Below are 18,125 nucleotides of genomic sequence, written 5' to 3'. Positions count from 1 at the left end.
CATTATCACAGCAGAAGGGTTGCTATCATGTCACAATAAGTAAGCAAGAATTTTGCAATTACAGACAGTGAATCTGAGACTTTTATTTGTTCTCTTTGTGTGTCTTATATTTGAGAGGGTTGTCACTCAATGCAGATAAATAAGTAATAAAAATATACCAACGCTGTATTGAAGGACTGGCTTTGGTAAGCTCGGACGTTATCGGTTCTGCTGTCGGTACTAGAGAAATTAAGAAAATACATTCTTTATTGCTATAAAGAGAAAGTTATTTTATATCGCCAGCCATTTCTATGTATAATAATATGAAACCATTTGTCTGTGATGCAATTGAGCTATTCGCAGTCAGAGAGAGAGAGATCTCGCTCACGCGGTGCCACAGCGAGCACAACACAAGCCCTGCTTAATGAGTGACAGAACTAAACATTCAAACGCAGCCTGGTTTAGATCTGTGATTATTAGTCTGATTTTATTTTAGATTTAGCCTTCCAAAGATTATGAAAATAATATTTATACATAAGCCGCATTCTGTCGAGCACAACTTCCTTCCCTTCACAGCGGTGCACTGATATTTCCCCTAAAACTCAAACTTAATGTCAGAATCAGCACGATCCGTGATTGTTGTAAAATGCAGTCTAGCTACTGTTGCTAAATTGCGGGATGCGTTTAATAATAAAAAGAGCGCAAGAGATACCGTTCCCAAGGCGGCGGTTGATTATTCGCTGTCAGGATTCCCTTGTTGTCTGCCCAATGTTTCACTTGTCTTTGTCTAAAAAAACGACACTTCCCGCAATTCCCGGTTCTCATCACTGCCATCATTGTGTCATTGTTTGCACCTGTTTGTCGTTTGTGTTCCTCCTGTGTCTGTGTATATAAACCCTGTTTGTTCTCCACTCCTTGTCATTCGTTTTACGTTGATGAATGTTTGTTATGGATGTTTCTTCCGTGTTTTGCTGTTCCTGTTTATGCCTTGTTTCCCCAGTTCGTGTTCCTTCGAGGTTTTCTTGTTTCTAATGTTTAAATTTTTGTTTATCCCCTCGTGGATGTTTTATTTGTTCCCAGTGTTTTGTTTTACTCGTTGTCTTCTTGTCTATTTAAATAATAAAAACTGCGCATAGATCCAACCCATTGTCTGCCTCCTCCTGCATCATAACATTCGCACACTATAAATCTAACACACCCCTTATCAATTTTATTAGTTGTAGCTGTGTTGCTTACAACATACAAATGTCTGCCTGGCATGATTTTACCCTTCTATGGTTTTAATTGTAACAGTAGCACACCTATATTTACCCAATCTTGTTATCCCTCTGTTACCAGTTTTGTGGGCTTCCTAGAGAACAATTTGCAGCAGAAGCTGTAGACTGCATCAATTATTTTTGAATAAGTGAGACAGCTCCACTTACATTATTTCCCCATTAATTAACTTTCTGTAGGTGTAGTGGAAGCTTCGGCCATCAGGTTTTTCAGGGAATGTGAAGTTTTCCTTTATAGGCAGTGGCCCTCTGCTTACCAGATCAGTCCTTTCTGAGTCAGACAGGAGGACCACAGAAGTAGAAGGACCTATAAGGAAATTACATTAATAATTATAATTAGAAATATTAATCTCATGATATTCTACAGTAACTGAACAAATACAAAGGCTGCTGTGCTATTAACTTGCCACATCTGCTGAGATTGAAACAGACATGGAAGGAACTGCAGGATCAGTTGATGTACGTGCTGGGAAGTGCTCATCGCCTGCAGAGGATGGACCTGATGAAAGATGAAAATAATAATAATAAAAGCTAGCCATGTTAGATGTCATATTAGAAGGTAATGCAACTGTCGGTCAAAAACAAAAAAGGTCTCACAAAAGGCATGGTTTATCCATATAAATATATTGATCTGGGCTTGTTGAAAAATCATCATCAGATGTAGCACTGGCACTTGGGGCAGGTGGCGTTGGTTGTGCCCCCCTCAACAGTGCTCCTAGGGAAATTTCATAATTTCATAAAATTTCGTACATATTTGACAAAACAGAATGTTATTTTAATAACATAAATTATTATACACAGCAGCAAGTCATCTCTACACCTAAACAACAACTCTTAATCTATAATTAGCTAACTGAGGAATAATAATATTGGAATATGATAGCAAAGTCCCCAAAATGGTAGACTAATGTAAATAAGGTTAAGTTGTGGAACAGAAGCTTATTTTTTTTACAAAAATATATACCCAGGAAAGTTATTTTTTACAAAGAAGACAAAAACTTTAAGGAGATTGGAGATTCACTTAAACACAGTTTATGTCTTAAATGGACGTAGTTATGGAAATAGTTGAGAGAAAATATGCTGCATCAGGAGTCTATTAGATCTGAACTCGGTCTTAAAGGGGAAGCTGTCTATTAAACATGTGACGATTGAGCCATTACTGTGAATCAAACAACAAAAGGCAAAGAGAAAATCACTTACAGCTCTTGAATGAATAACTTCTGCATTAATCTATGATAAACTATGCAGTGTTATTTTACAATTGATTACTTTATTAGATTTCTTTTTAGACCACACCTGAACAGTAATGTTAGTAGACCTTCCTGAAATAAAATCACTGTGCCTATATAACGTTTATCTTTGTGTAATTGTTTATCTTTTGTTTATCTTTGTTTAATATATATATATATATATATATATATATATATATATATATATATATATATATATATATATATATATAAAAGAACTGTTAAGAATACCGTTAAAGTACCGGATCGATAAGCACTATTGGTAAGAGTAGTGATACCATTAAAACCTCAACGATACCCATCCCTAGATATGCCTGTGCGTCTCTTGGATGCTCTGAATATTGGATTACGTGTCTGGATTGCCCCTTAATTAAAGCTGCATTTGGATCTCAACCTTCGTGTCTCGGAGCAGTTCGTAACACCTGCTTTGTTTATTTAATATATTTGTTATAAATTATTTATACAATATCTTAAGTAATTATTTGTGTTACATTTTATCTTTCAAATAAAAGGTTCAAATAAGAGGTTAAAAACAAGCACATATCGGCCAAATATCGGCCAAAATAAATCGGCAGCATTAATCCGGATTTCAAAAGATCGGCATCGGCCTGAAAAAACCAATATCGGTCGACCTCTAGTTTGCAAGTTTTGTCATGTCTACAAGGCTCTTGCTGTGCTTTAATGTCTCCCCCACACTAAACAAAGACAAGTGCTGCAATATCTCCACATTATCTGGGAGCCTTGCTCTTAGTTCATTAGCTAAGTAGATGGTGTAGCTCACACATCTCCTTCGGATGCAATCCTCCTCCTCAGGAGAGAGATTCAGCTGTTCTGCCTTGGACTCAAATGTATAGCCAAGGTTTGGCTTGGGAGAGATGTGTCCATCTATTGGCTCTTTGAGCACATACATTTTTTCCCATTGGGTTAAAGATCCTGCTGCAGACAGAGTGTATAAGCCTCATTAAACATTCAAGCAGTTTGTGTGGATCTGACTGTTCCCCCTCAAAAAGCCTTAACAGCACACTGTACCTCACTAATGATAGATTTTAGAAAAGTGAGGTACAGGAGGTTCTGTGGGTCACTGTACATGGAATGTAGAATATCTGCAATGTAGCAGTGTTCACTTGCCATGGTGAAGCTGAAATGCAATTTTAGCTCCTCCCACTGATCTAAGATTCTGGACACGGCAGGCTCAATGGAAAGCCAGCATGTGGCACAGACCTTAGTTATGAGTAAAGGCCTCTCCCCACAGTTTATTTTCTCATAGACAGCCTTGTATTCTTCTCTGTGCTTTGATAAAATAGAGAACCAATTATAGGTTTCTCTATCCAGGAATTCCACACTACATGGAAGTGTGTTTTTGGAGGCAGAGCTTACAGCTAACTGTAGTGAGTGACACACAGCGGATGAGGACCAGATGTTTTAAGTCACCCTCCTCCCTCAGAATTTTGTGCACACCATTGTACACTCCTGTCATTACAGATGCATTATCTGTGCCAATACCAAGCATATTCTCCCATTTGAGGCTACAGTTCCCAAGAAAAGGCAAAACTGCTCTGGCTATTGTTCTAGCATCTCCTCCTTTCAGCTCGACAAGGCCCAGGTAAGTGGCCACCTCATTAAATACCGAATTATGAACCCAAGGTGCTTTGAGACATCGGTGCTTTCATCAAGAAGGAGTCTGTATTGGCTGTCCCCAATGTCAGCCACCAGTCTTTTTAGAAAATTTGGTGCCAGCACTCATTGATCATTTCTGTACACTTGGTACGGTGCATCCAAAAATGTTGGGCTTCATTGGAATCTGGAAAAGCAGCCTTACATGCCTGACCAATGTGGTCACATGAAAGAATGGAACAATGCTCTGCGATAGCCATTGCCATTGTTGCCTCTGCCTGTTTGAAAGAGTCAGTGTTTTTTGAAGAATATGGCGATGTAGATTGCTTAGATCGGTTATTTGTTTGTTGACACATGTTTTTTTTAATGTCAGACAACTTGGCACAGAATTCTGTCTTGCAGTAAAGTCAGTAACCCTTTGTGTCATTGCCCACATATGGCTTCAGCCACCCCTTGAACTCAGGGATTAACTCCCATTCTGTTCTATACTTTTTGAAGTATATTTTAGAGTGTGGCATACTGTAATAGCTACTTTTTTTAATGTGTGTAATGTCCAATTCTGTGTGTATTTGTATCAGTATTTGTGATTGCATTGTGTGTGTGTCTACAAATGTTGCGAAATGTAAAGTTTGTTACATGTTTGAATAAAGTACAATGTACAGAGTTGTTTAAGTGAGTGTCTGAATTCAGAGAGTAAAAATCTCCTGTGATTAAGTGCATGAAAATAATAAAAATAAATGGTCAAATTAAACTCTTTAAATGTAAAATTATAGGGGAGCAAACAAACCAGATTCGTGATTGGCCCTTGACAACGCTGTTTGCACATGCGCAGCTCGTTCACATCTAATTTAGTATATTATAGACATTGTTTGTCATTCTTATCTGATGTACCTAGTGTGCTTTGATATCATTTCAATAATTTGGTGAAGTGATATGGAAATGTATGCGGTCAAGAAGACCTGGAACTATTTAATAGCTGTGCGTTTACTGAAAATTAATTGCACACCTTAGAATGTCTGTCAACAAATCAGAATCAAGCATTCAACAGACCTGGTATAAATACTAACATTTCATATTCATCACAAATAGCAAATCACATGCACCCTGAAATACAAAATTTGTATACACCATTGATTGCAAGATGAGTCTCCAATATTTTTTTGTAACATTTTCCCAGAGGAGAAAGACTGTCATTTTAAATGGATGTATTTTCTTGGTTATTTTTGTCAACTTTGCCAGGTACCCTAACTTATACTCTCACTGAGCACTTTATTAGTAACACTATGGTCCTAAAAAAGTGCCCTAAATGGTCTTCTGCTGTTGTAGCCCATCAGCCTCAAGGTTCGACATGTTGTGCATTCTGAGATGCTGTTCTGCTCACTATAATTGTACAGAGTGATTATCTGAGTTACTGTAGCCTTTCTGTCAGCTTGAACCAGTCTGGCCATTCTCTGTTGACCTCTCTCATCAACAAGGTGTTTCTTTCCCCAGAACTGCTACTCACTGGATTTTTTTGTTGTTGTTGTTTTGCTTTTGGCACCTTTCTGAGTAAATTCTAGTGAATTTTGCACGTGAAAATCCCAGGAAATCAGTAGTTACAGAAATACTCAAACCAGCGCATCTGGCACCAACAATCATGCCATGGTCAAATTCACTGAGATCACATTTTGTCCCCATTCTGGTTGTTGTGAACATGAACTGCAGATCCTAAACCATATCAGCATTACTTTATGCATTGCACTGCTGCCACACGATTGGCTGATGAGATAATCTTATGCATAAGTAGATGTACAGGTGTTCCTAATAAAATGCTCATTGAGTGTACATGGACAAGCTAGCAGATATGGACTAAAAGCCACAAAAGTTCTTTAAAGATAAAGAGAGATGTGAAATCTATAACTCTTTGTAACTCTCAAAGCTGTGGTCTTGCGTAAAGCGAACATTGAGCTTCTGTGGATTTTCACATTTGACTTTCAACATTTCCTGATCCTCTGTCAAATCATATCCTCTCCATACATGACTTGGCAAAAGACCAAAAAAGCAAAATACTCTGTAACATTTATAAGATGCTTATTTGGTTCCCTGGCTGTAATTTTAGTTGCTGTGTGTGTGTGTGTGTGTGTTTAAAGTTGGTAATAAAGCAAATAAAAGAACCTCAGCTGTTCATAGGAGTTGAAAATAGACTAGAAAATAGCTGCCAAGATGGCTGCCTTATCAAACGATTTGCTTTAAAGGGACTTCTCTGCATATGTTATTATTTCAAGCACTTCATTCTAAGTACATTCATTATGTCTCTCATGTAAAAAAAAAAAATCAAAGCAAAGAGACATAATTAATAATTGTAAAAAAAACAAAAAAACCCACTGTTTTTGCTGTCAATATTTATTGGATTTGTTTGTATTAATTAACTGTCTCCTGCACACAGTGTTAAGTGTTTATCACATTTGTCAAGACTTGCATTGTGGTTTCTGGGGAGACTTTATTTTTAGCAGAAGAGAAATTTATGTTATTGCTAACATGTATTGACATTGTAATCTACACTAATCTCTGATTTCAATATTGAAATGAATACAGTGATAACACATATTGACCTGTGCTTCCTGTGTGGCTGCCGTTCTCAGAATTGCATGTATCTTCAAGGAAATTAACTGCATGTCTCTCAAATCTTTATGACAATCATGAGTATCTACACTTTATTAGAGGTTGCAAAAACTACAAAACAAAAATTACATTAAGAGAAAATATCCTTTAACCTCCATGATTATGTGTTTGATAATCCACTCATAATATCAAAAAACAGATTAAGAAATAGACAAACAATGTAAAGCACCATCTGATGTTACAGTGTAAGAGGAGAGCAGTGGTATAGAACCAATAATGCAAATCTTGAAAGATAGAGGAAAAAAGTTAATTGGTGCAGTTTTGAAGAATGGTTTCACTTCTTGTTTTTGACCCAGACAACCAATGGGATAATTCATTGTTATGTTACAACCGCCACAACAAGGCAGATATGCTAACACATCAAAATAGACAATATTAACAATATCTATAAAACAGGAATAGATTTGATTTTGAAATGTGATTTTATAACATTAAGGCTCTCAAATAGCATATATTTCAGAAAAGATGTGCTTCATTAGCCAATGCCCTGGTTTTAAAAGTGAGAACTTGCATGTAAACTATTTTTTTTATGTCACTCAATCTGTACAAACTAAAATAGTGATTCCTTTTCAATTCCTGAGTAAAGCAATTGTCATTTCACCTCTTGTCACTGGTGACTACTCTTCTTTTTCATTCCATGCTCATGCCAGTCTTTATTTTCCATTTTTCAGTGTATTTCTTCTCTCTCTCCACTCTTTTCATGCCATGACAGAGAAGTAGGAGGTATTCTCACTATCCACTGAGCTGAATGATCCAGTAGGCCTGCGGGTTGATCTCCGACTTTGTGCCCATCCTTCTAATCCAAGGCACCCTCGGGGTCCTAACAAAGTCTTGCACATCTGGGCAAGCTCATGACGGAACTTTACCCCCACAAGGCCGTAGAGAAGTGGATTTAAAGCACAATGTGCCAGCCCCATACTTTCTGTTACCAGAATGCCCACATCCAGCACCTTGTTCAGCCCGCAGGTGTTGGCAATGACCCCCAGGGTCTTTAGACTGTCAGTCATCCGCAGGATATTATAAGGTGCCCAACTGACCACAAATACAACCACCAAAGAGATGATGAGCCTCAGCGAGCGTCGTTTCTGTCTACGCGTGCTGGTGTGGCACAATTCTTTGAAAATGCGTATGTAGCAGTAGAGCATGACCAGTAGTGGAAGTACAAATCCAAGAAACAGGCTGACCAGCTGCATGCCAATCTGCCATTGCTGGGAACTCTCTTGAGAAAACACAATTTGACACACCAGCTGATTTTTGCCATACAACGTCACCACATCACGGTAGTGCACATCCACAATAGAGAGACACAAGCAGACAACCCAGATCACAGCACATGCCAGCTGAGCTTGGCAGCTCTTGCGTCTCCAGCTTACATTGACAGCATGCACGATGGCCAGGTAGCGATCAAAGCTTATGCAGGCCAGGAACAGCACGCCGCAGTAGACATTTAGTGAGAACAGCGCTCCAGCGATCTTACATGTAGACAAGCCGAAGATCCACTCATTGATCCACTGCACAGCAAAAAATGGCAGTGTCACAGCCAGTAAGAGGTCAGAGATGGCCAAATGGAGCAAGAAGGTGTCTGTGAGTGAGAAGGAGCAGGGGTTGTGTCGAGATTGCCGATAGCGGCGGATCACACACAGTACCAGAATGTTACCCATTAGTGCCAAGATAAAGACCAGGATGTAAGACAGAGGGGCAAAGTTGCTGACGAAGGTCCATGTCTCCTTCAAACTGCAGGGGGCAGCATCGTCATTATCATTGTCAGGATAGGTAGAATTGTAGTCATAATCTGTAATCTGTAACAGAGAGAGCAAAGGAATTTCAGTTTCTTGTTGATTTTCAAAGTGAAGTGTTTTTCAAACATTTTAAGCTCATAGAGGTATTTGATTCATACTAACACTTACATCATAGACATTCGTGGTTGATGAATTATCCTTCATGACAAGTAGTATAGTGGCCTCGAGATGCACTTGTCTCTCACGCTGTTTTGTTTGTGTCTCTCCGTTCTTTTGGGGCAAATGGCTGGAGAGAAAAATACACCGTGAAAAAGTCAGAGAAGTACTTTAGACCATATAAAATTACTACTAATGTATGTTATACAAATACTGCAAACGGGAAATGAAGACTATATGAAAAGGGAAATAAAACTGCATTCATTTGACAAAAACATGTTTTTTTTTTTAAATTCCCAGTTTGCTGACGACAGACAAATTCTAAAAGCTGCTATTTTTTTTACAAACATCTTACATTTGTTCAATTGTAAAAGTTTGAAAGGTGGCAATGGCACGTTGGTACAGCTGAAAGTGTACAAAAATTGAGTTTTAAAATATAAAGTAAAGACTTTTAAGATTAAAGATTCGTGGGACAAAAAGCAGGATTAGAAGAGTACTACCGAAACTTAAAATGCTGAGAATTAGTATTGCATAAGTTTGAATCATTATCTTTCATAATTTACCACATGTATTTTAAACATTTTCATAACATAATAAAATATATATATATTTTTTTACAAAATATCACTTGGAAAAGACAAGGAAATTATTTCTTGCAGTAACTTTTATACTGAATGCAAAATAGAGAAAATGTTCTTACTGTCATTTATCCTTTCACAATGCATTGAAACTGTTTAAAATGTAGTGAAAATCACTTCACTGGCTGCCGGTTCAAGCTAGAATTGATTTTAAAATTCTATTGTTTGTATATAAATCATTGCACAACCAAGCTCCCAGTTAATTATCAGACTTACTACATCCTAACAATCCACCTAGAAGTCAGAGATCCGGTTATCAATATCTCCTCGATGTCCCACGCTTGAGGCTAAAGCATAGAGGAGGGAGAGCCTTTTCGGTTGTGGGTCCTATTTTATGGAATAGTTTGTATCAGTTGCCCCCACGACCCGACTTCGGATAAGCGGTTGAAGATGGATGGATGGATGGAGTTTGTATCAGTATCAGATTGTCACCTTCATTATCTGTTTTTAAATCTTCTTTTAAAACTCATCTCTTTTCACTGGCTTTAATAGCATGTAATGTCCTGGTCTTAAATTGTTGTGTGTTTTTATAATTTTGTATTGTACAGCACTTTGGTCAGCCTTGATGCTGTTTTTAAATGTGTTATAGAAATAATAGAACTTGAACTTGACAATGACGTTTTAATATGATTAATAAAATTATGCTTCTCTTTATTAAATCAAAAGAATTATATTTATCAGGGATCAATAATAAATACAAGTATCTTACCCGTTCTCTCTGTATTATCAGTGCAGAGGCTGATTGGCCCTGATGGAGGTCTGATTATAACTAAAATAATCCAGGAAACACAGTCATCTTTGTGCTTCCTGACCACATTTTTTCTCTCTTCCCTTTTGCTCTCTCAAAAAACCTGCTCTAACTGGAAACTTTTGAACGTCCTTCATTGGTTTCTTTAACGAGAAAAGCTTGAAATATCTGTATTTGTTTCATATTACTTTCACGTAATATTTCACATAATATTTTAAAAGTAGCCTATATCTTTCGTCTTTTTCCATCAGTTCACTGCAGAGAAGATCGTTGATCATCTGTTTCTCCATGAAGGGGAGAGACAGTGAGAGAGAGACAGAGAAAAAGAGGTGCTCAACAATCATCTGTTTTTCCGAAGTCTTTAGATAAAATGTGGTCACTGTGGGAAGCTAGTTCGATTTTGACAGACTGTACAGACTATAGTTATTCTTAGTTATGTTATTAGGCTGTATTTTCATAGATTTTAATCTGCTTTATTGCAATAAATTCTGTTGATTTAGTTCTGTGATAGTTTCCATTTTGTCTTGTTTTATAGATATTTATAAATCTCCTTTGATATCACAGTTAACATCACAGGAAATGGAGTTGGAGAAAGTGGTTTTGTTTTAAACTAAAGAAAAACCCACAGCTTCCTTTTACTGTTTCTAAAAATTAAGATGCTGTGTGAGTTTGGGCCACGAGTACGGGGGGCTCTGCTTTCTAAAGCTATGCCTGAATGTTACTGTCATGTATCTTGAATTTATAAAATGAAACTACTGAATAATCTGACCTACGCAGACATACGGTTCTATACTTTTCACAAAACTGCTCTGAGGTCTGTTAGCGCCTACTCTGAATTTAACCATATCCTTTTTTTTGTTTTTGTTTTTTGTTGCTGTATTATATTTGCTATATTCTATATACTAGTATATTATATATACTAGTGAAGGCAGTCACTTACTGCAAAGAAAATGGGATAGTGCTCCTTTCTTTCCCACCCCACTGTTCTCATAAGCTACAGCCCCTTGATCGTAGCGTCTATGGTCCATTCAAGAAGTTAATCAACACAGCCAGTGATGCATGGATGAGAATGAATCCTGCAAAAAAAAAATTTAATATATGACATCCCAAGCCTGTTCAGGATTGCATTCCCCAATGCTGCCATGCCAAGCAATGTACAATCTGGTTTTACATTTACATTTATGCATTTGGCAGACGCTTTTATCCAAAGCGACTTACAGTGCACTTATTACAGGGACAATCCCCCAGGAACAACCTGGAGTTAAGTGCCTTGCTCAAGGACACAATGGTGGTGGCTGTGGGGTTTGAACTAATGTCCTTCTGATTACCATATTACCAGTTATGTGCTTAGACCACTACACCACCACCACCTAGATGTACAGGCATCTGGCCTTTCAATCCAGACATTTTCCAGGAGTGTGACTATGCACCAACTCAGGACACAGATCGCCCTGAACTCAGCTGACCAGCCAGCCCAAGCCTTTTTCCCAGTTGACCATGCAGGTCAAGCCTTTTCTCAGACTCAGCCAGACCTCTCAACTCAAGCTGCTCAAAAAGGTTTCAGTCCTTCTGCTCTCTGTCCATTTCCCAAAGCAGGACCAAGGAAGATTGCCAGTAGGAAGAGAAAGAAGAGGCAATCAGAAATTCTGACAAATACACCTGCGAAACAGGCACTTGAAGAGGAAGCAAAGAAGAGGACCATTAAAAAAAGTATAACCCTGCCGTCTGGAAAGGGTCCAAAGAAGAAAGCAAAGCAAACAAGCAAAAGGTCCAAGCCCAATGATCAAGAGGATTCTGAAACCTCAGATGATGAGAATATCTGCATTGTCTGCATGGAACACTTTGCAAACTCGAAGCCAAAAGAAATGTGGGTCATGTGTGTAAACTGTCAGTTCTGGGCCCACAAAGCCTGCACTCCAGGGGCAGCCATCTACATTTGCCACAATTGTGACAGTAATTGAACCTGTGACACATGAACATTCAGGAATACAGTCCACACACACACACACACACACACACACACACAAACACAGAAATAGTTTTTCAGATAATGTTAAGTTTTTAAAAAAAGGATGTATGTGTGGCAGGATAAGTGATTTTACCATCCTATTGGCCTGGTTGGAGTGTGGTTTTGGCAGCCCAATGAGGTGGGAGCTGCCGTACCATTTAAGGACCCTTATTTTGATGGGTGTATACATGTCCTGGTGAGTCTGGCTTCCTCACTTCCTGGCATTTCCTTGTTGTTTCCACTCAGGTAGGTTGAGGTGTTGCTCACTCTTTAATGATGTGAACATCTCGAGGCTAAAAATGCTGATCTACCATTTTTAATAGAGCGGCGCTGGTGGCGTGCGCGTTGTGGCGAGTTTGCGGTGAAGGTTGCTTTCAGGTATGTCTGGTATTTACATTTTCTAGATCGCATATTGTGGAGGTATTTATTGTATTGTGTTCACAGTAACAGCAGCCTTAGCAGGTGGGTGAATGATGGTCTGTACACTGAGCCTCAGGTTTTTGTGGTGAACAATCATACAACTTTGCGTCTGGTGGTTACTCAACCAAACTGTAAGCATGGGGAGTTTAACCTCAACAAATCGCTAGCTGAAGACACTATATGTGACGCTACTGCTGTTTTGCTTATGGGCATTTTGTTTTGTTTTGCTTATGGGCATTTTGTTTTGTTTTGCTTATGGGCATTTTGTTTTGTTTTGCTTACGGGCATTTTGTTTTGCTTATGGGCGTTTTTGTCTCTTTTATTTTTGTTTCTTTAATTTGGCCTCTGTGTTGCTTACGGGTATTTCTGTCTTTTGGTTTTGCATCTTTAATTTGGCCTCTGTGTTGCTGGGCATTTTATTCTGCTGCTTGTCGCTGTTATGCTTTGCGGCTCGCTTGGGCTTCCCAGTTAAGCGCCTCGCGTTTGCTGCACTGCATATCAGCTCCTATTCGTGTAGTTCGTTTCCCCCTTTGTGCTGTGTTTTTGTCTGTGTTAATGGTGTTACAGTGTGACGTTATCTTGTGGTTATTGTTTTGATTTAAGTTGAGTAAATGTGTATAATATAGTGTGGGAGGCAGATTATTAAAGGTTGGTATTTCCCACACTGTCACATTATACCGGATGTGGTGTATGTTGTGTTCTTGTATATTGTTATTTCTGTGAAATCTTGTCTAATTTGAGTCTCTCTTTTCTCCAGGAGCCAGTGAGGTCTTTGTGGGGAGCAGGGGAGGCTAGTTGTCGTGATTCAGTGGTGTGTTTCACAAGTGTGCTAAGTATGCCGACACAACTTTATGGTGCGTGTGGTGTTTGACAATTTGGCGTGAATTTGAGGTGGGTTTGGATTATCTCTCGAGTCGGCTGGCCTGCCTTGCTCCTGCTAAGCCTGGCCCTGGAGAATTGTTATTTGTTTTAAATATTTATTGTGCTTCAAGGGAGAGAGAACCTATAATTGTATGTAGTTCCCCTTCTGTCGCTCTCTCCACGTTGTGTCAGAGAAGCGACGCTAGGGGTCTCTCTTGAGCGCCGATATTCACCTCTGAACTATGAAAAAAGGCCAATGAGAGTTGGCAACCAGTATTTGCATGTCCCGCCCCCGGACATACGGGTATTTAAGCGGCGCAAATACGGGAGTTCATTCAGAAAATTTCTTCGGAGCCGATGGTCGTGTCTGCAACTGCTGCATACTACACACCGAGTTTCTATCATCCCTCTGCTGCATAACTGTTGGATTCCACGGCGCACAACAGTGGCTTTCTCCTGTTTGCACGGCTGTGCATTCCTGCCCCTGGGCGCATTGACAGTGCAGATTTAAAAACTCTCACGAGTTTTTTCCCTAAAAGAGTGATTTTATTTAAAAGAGTAATTTCCTCTAAAAGAGCAAAACACAGCGGCGTTGAATGTCCTTTTAAGGACGCATCTTAATAAAGATGCCCTTCCGCCCCTGTGTTGTTTCTGGATGCAGTAGAGTGCTCTCCGCTTCCGACAGCCACAGGCGCTGTCTCGTGTGTCTGGGTAGCGATCACACCGAGGCTGCGTTTGTGGATGGTTCATGTTCTCACTGCGAGAACATGACCATGACAACGTTGCGGTTGCGGCTTGCTTACAACCGTATTGCTCCTTCTTCCCACGGGATTGAGGATGATGCGGCTGGCGATGGAGGCGATTTGGGGATGGCTGCGGGTGCAGCTCCGCCGGGTATGCCCCCTTGGACCACCCGCGCCCCAGCACGCTCGTTGATTCCTGTCCGTGCTCGAGGCGGCGGCGACTCGCCTCACAGCCAGTCAGCCGACCCTCTTGCGATGGAAGCCGATGAGCTCGCCGCGACATCGGAGGGCGCGGCATCTGATGCAGAGGACTCCCCTGGGCTGCCGCCTTCGGGCTTGCACGCCCAGGCTGAGGCTGACACACAGATGTCCGACATGCTTTCCCGGGCAGCCAACAGCGTGGGCTTGGATTGGAACCCTCCATCCTCCCCACAGCCATCACGGCTGGATGACTGGTTCCTGGGGTCTGTGCGCCGCTCACAGCCTCGCCCCGGTTCCGTTTTTCCCAGAAGTGCATGACGAGCTGACGTCTTCGTGGAGAGCACCCCTCTCCACTCGTCACACCGCCACAGGCTCGTCTGCCCTCGCCACCCTCGACGGCGGAGCGCGCCACGGGTATGTGGCGATTTCCCCAGGTGGATAGGGCAGTTGCGATCCATCTATGCCCCGGTACCCCTACCACCTGGCGAGGTCGCCCCGTACTCCCTTCCCGGACCTGTAGAGCAACCTCCTCGCTGACAGCGAAGGCCTACAGCGCCACCGGACGCGCCGCTTCCGCCCTGCATGCCATGGCTCTCCTGCAGGTCTACCAAGCCAAGGCACTTCGCATCATGCACAGGGGTGGCCCTGATCCCGACACGCTGCAGGAACTGCGCTCAGCGACCGACCTCGCCCTGAGAGCGACGAAGGTCACAGCCCAGGCTGAGACTGACACACAGATGTCCGACATGCTTTCCCGGGCAGCCAACAGCATGGGCTTGGATTGGAACCCTCCATCCTCCCCACAGCCATCACGGCTGGATGACTGGTTCCTGGGGTCTGTGCGCCGCTCACAGCCTTGCCCCCCCGGTTCCGTTTTTCCCAGAAGTGCATGACGAGCTGACGTCTTCGTGGAGAGCACCCCTCTCCACTCGTCACAGCTCCACAGGCTCGTCCGCCCTCGCCACCCTCGACGGCGGAGCGCGCCACGGGTACGTGGCGATTTCCCCAGGTGGATAGGGCAGTTGCGATCCATCTATGCCCCGGTACCCCTACCACCTGGCGAGGTCGCCCCGTACTCCTGGCGAGGTCGCCCCGTACTCCCTTCCTCACTGACAGCGAAGGCCTACAGCGCCACCGGACGCGCCGCTTCCGCCCTGCATGCCATGGCTCTCCTGCAGGTCCACCAAGCCAAGGCACTTCGCATCATGCACAGGGGTGGCCCTGATCCCGACACGCTGCAGGAACTGCGCTCAGCGACCGACCTCGCCCTGAGAGCGACGAAGGTCACAGCGCAAGCGCTCGGGCAGGCGATGGCCACGCTAGTGGTCCAGGAACGTCAACTGTGGCTGAACATGGTCAAGATGCGTGAAGCCGACAAGACTCGCTTCCTCAACGCCCCTGTCTCCCAGTTCGGCCTCTTCGGCGACACCGTCGAGGACTTTGCCCAGCAGTTCTCCACGGTAAAGAAGCAGACGGAGGCCATCTCTCACATCATGCCTCGCCGCAAGCCTGCCGCCACGGCCCATGCCCTGTCTGCTCACCGAGGGCGTCCTCCCGCGGCCAGAAGACAAGCTCCTGCTCCGCCTCAACCCGGGCTCAGCTCTCAGCCCCAGCGTCGAGCAAACCGCGGGAAGCGCACGCCCCCTGTCTCACGGACCCCCTCGAGGACCCGGAAGGCTCCCAGGCACTCCTGAGACAACGCACCCAGAGTCCAAGAAGTTAGCTCCGGAGGTGGTAAGACCGCTCCGTCCCCCGGTGGAGGGCCGGGAGGAGAATCCTTTGTTTTTTCATTTGCCGCACCCCTTAACGGGGGCTGCGGTACCCAAATTCTCAATAAAAGAGCTATTTCCTTTGTCTCTGGGGCATATAGCCCGCAAATGCCGTTCTCGCGGCACTCTGCTTTCAGGCCTCAACAGTCCCGGCTCCATGGACGCGGTGTCCCTGCCTTCAGCCCCACGACTGTTCCCCGGCCGGCCGGTTCAGACGAGTCCAGAGGACGCCAGCATCAGACCTCCTCCTCAGTCACGAACCCGCCCCCTGCCGGGTGCGCGGAGCAAGGTAAGTGCTTTTTGAGTTTATTCTCAGCACCAGAGCCTCGGGACGCCACGTTGCCTCCCGACGCCACGTTACCTGTTCCGCACCGCTGCGAAGGCCTGCCGGGTACGTCCAAAAAACCCGTCCCTTTGGTGCCCCTAGCACGGAGTTTAGAGGCGTGGCTTTCACTGCCCAACCCGTCACGCTGGCTGCACCGGACCATTCGACTTGGTTACGCAATTCAGTTTGCCAGGTCTCCACCCCCCTTCTTGGGCGTACATTTTTCCGCAGTACACGGCCAACATGCCCCTTCCCTGCGTGAAGAAATCGCCTTCCTTCTATTAAAGGACGCGATAGAGCCTGTCCCTCCAACCGAAACGAAGAAGGGTTTCTACAGCCCTTACTTTGTACCCAAGAAAGGCGGCGGCTTACGACCGATCTTGGACCTGCGAGTTTTCAATCGGACCTTGTCCAAACTCCCGTTCAAAATGCTCACCCAGAAACAAATTCTATCTGGCGTCCGGCATCTAGATTGGTTCGCAGCGGTAGACCTGAAGGATGCGTACTTCCACGTCTCAATTTGCCCTCGACATCGACCCTTCCTACAGTTCGCGTTCGACGGTCAGGCGTATCAGTACAAAGTCCTCCCCTTCGTCCTGTCTCTGTCCCCTCGCGTCTTCACGAAAGTCACAGAGGCAGCTCTTGCCCCGCTCCGAGTAGCCGGCATACGCATACTCAATTACCTCGACGACTGGCTCATACTGGCTCACTCTCGAGAGTTACTATGTGCACACAGAGACCAGGTGCTCAGGCACCTCAGCCGTTTGGGGCTTCAGGTCAACTGGGAAAAGAGCAAGCTCTCCCCGGTCCAGAGCATCTCTTTTCTCGGTCTGGAGTTAGACTCAGTCTCAATGACAGCTTGTCTCTCCAACGAGCGTGCTGAGTCAGTGCTGAAATGCCTCGCTTCCTTCAAGCCAGGCGCCGTGGTCCCGCTAAAACGCTTCCAACAGCTCCTGGGGCATATGGCATCCTCCGCGGCGGCCGCGCCGCTGGGGTTGATACATATGAGACCACTTCAGCACTGGCTCCGGACTCGAGTCCCGAGACGAGCATGGCGCCACGGCACGCACAACGTAAAAGTTACCTCTGCCTGCCACCAGACCTTCAAACCCTGGACAGACCTTTGCTTTCTAAGGGCTGGTGTACCCTTGCAGCAGGTGTCCCGACGCGTTCTGGTCAGGACCGACGCCTCCAAATTGGGTTGGGGCGCCGTGTGCAATGGGCGCGCAGCCGCAGGCCGGTGGAACCGAGGCCCGCTGCGCTGGCACATCAACTGCCTAGAGCTGCTGGCTGTTTTTCTGGCCCTGCAGAAGTTTCTTCCGTTAATTCGGCACAAACACGTCTTAGTCAGGACAGACAGCACCACGGTCGTAGCCTACATAAACCGCCAAGGCGGAGTATGCTCCCTCCACATGTCACAGCTCGCCCGTCGTCTCCTCCTATGGAGTCAGCAGCGACTGGAGTCACTGCGCGCCACTCACATCCCCGGCAACCTCAATGTGATGGCGGACGCGCTGTCAAGACAAAGCTTGCCCGGCAGAGAGTGGAGACTCCACCCCCAGTCGGTCCAGCTGATTTGGGACCGGTTCGGCAAGGCCCAGGTAGACCTGTTTGCCTCCCAAGAAACCTCCCACTGCCCGCTCTGGTATGCCCGGACAGAGGCTCCCCTCGGGGCAGATGCGCTGGCACACAGCTGGCCCACGGGGCTGCGCAAGTACGCATTTCCCCCAGTGAGCCTT

At 44.0% G+C, this 18,125-nt stretch overlaps 1 protein-coding gene across 1 annotated transcript; it reads right to left on the bottom strand.

Annotated features, from left to right (window-relative positions):
* Positions 1-6,494: 6,494 nt before the first annotated feature.
* On the bottom strand, positions 6,495-10,068 carry LOC127656245 (C-X-C chemokine receptor type 3-2-like). Its single transcript, XM_052144463.1, has 3 exons — positions 10,021-10,068; positions 8,686-8,803; positions 6,495-8,577 (listed from the first exon to the last, which is right to left on the bottom strand). Exons 2-3 carry the CDS (start codon positions 8,719-8,721, stop codon positions 7,477-7,479), a joined length of 1,137 nt encoding a protein of 378 aa, XP_052000423.1. The 5' UTR covers positions 8,722-8,803; positions 10,021-10,068; the 3' UTR covers positions 6,495-7,476.
* Between the last annotated feature and the right edge of the window lie 8,057 nt (positions 10,069-18,125).

Source organism: Xyrauchen texanus, chromosome 15 (genome assembly GCF_025860055.1).
Source record: "Xyrauchen texanus isolate HMW12.3.18 chromosome 15, RBS_HiC_50CHRs, whole genome shotgun sequence".
NCBI classification, from domain to species: domain Eukaryota; kingdom Metazoa; phylum Chordata; class Actinopteri; order Cypriniformes; family Catostomidae; genus Xyrauchen; species Xyrauchen texanus.
Note: the sequence above shows the minus strand (reverse complement) of the source record. Positions and strands in the feature narration are given on the sequence as shown.

What these genes read in the sequence shown, in the direction of transcription:
- LOC127656245 (XM_052144463.1), bottom strand. Translation starts at nt 8,721, where the DNA reads ATGAAGGATAATTCATCAACCACGAATGTCTATGAT. An exon ending in CAACCACGAATGTCTATGAT is followed by an intron (nt 8,578 to 8,685) that starts GTAAGTGTTAGT and finishes TCTCTGTTACAG; the next exon opens with ATTACAGATTATGACTACAA.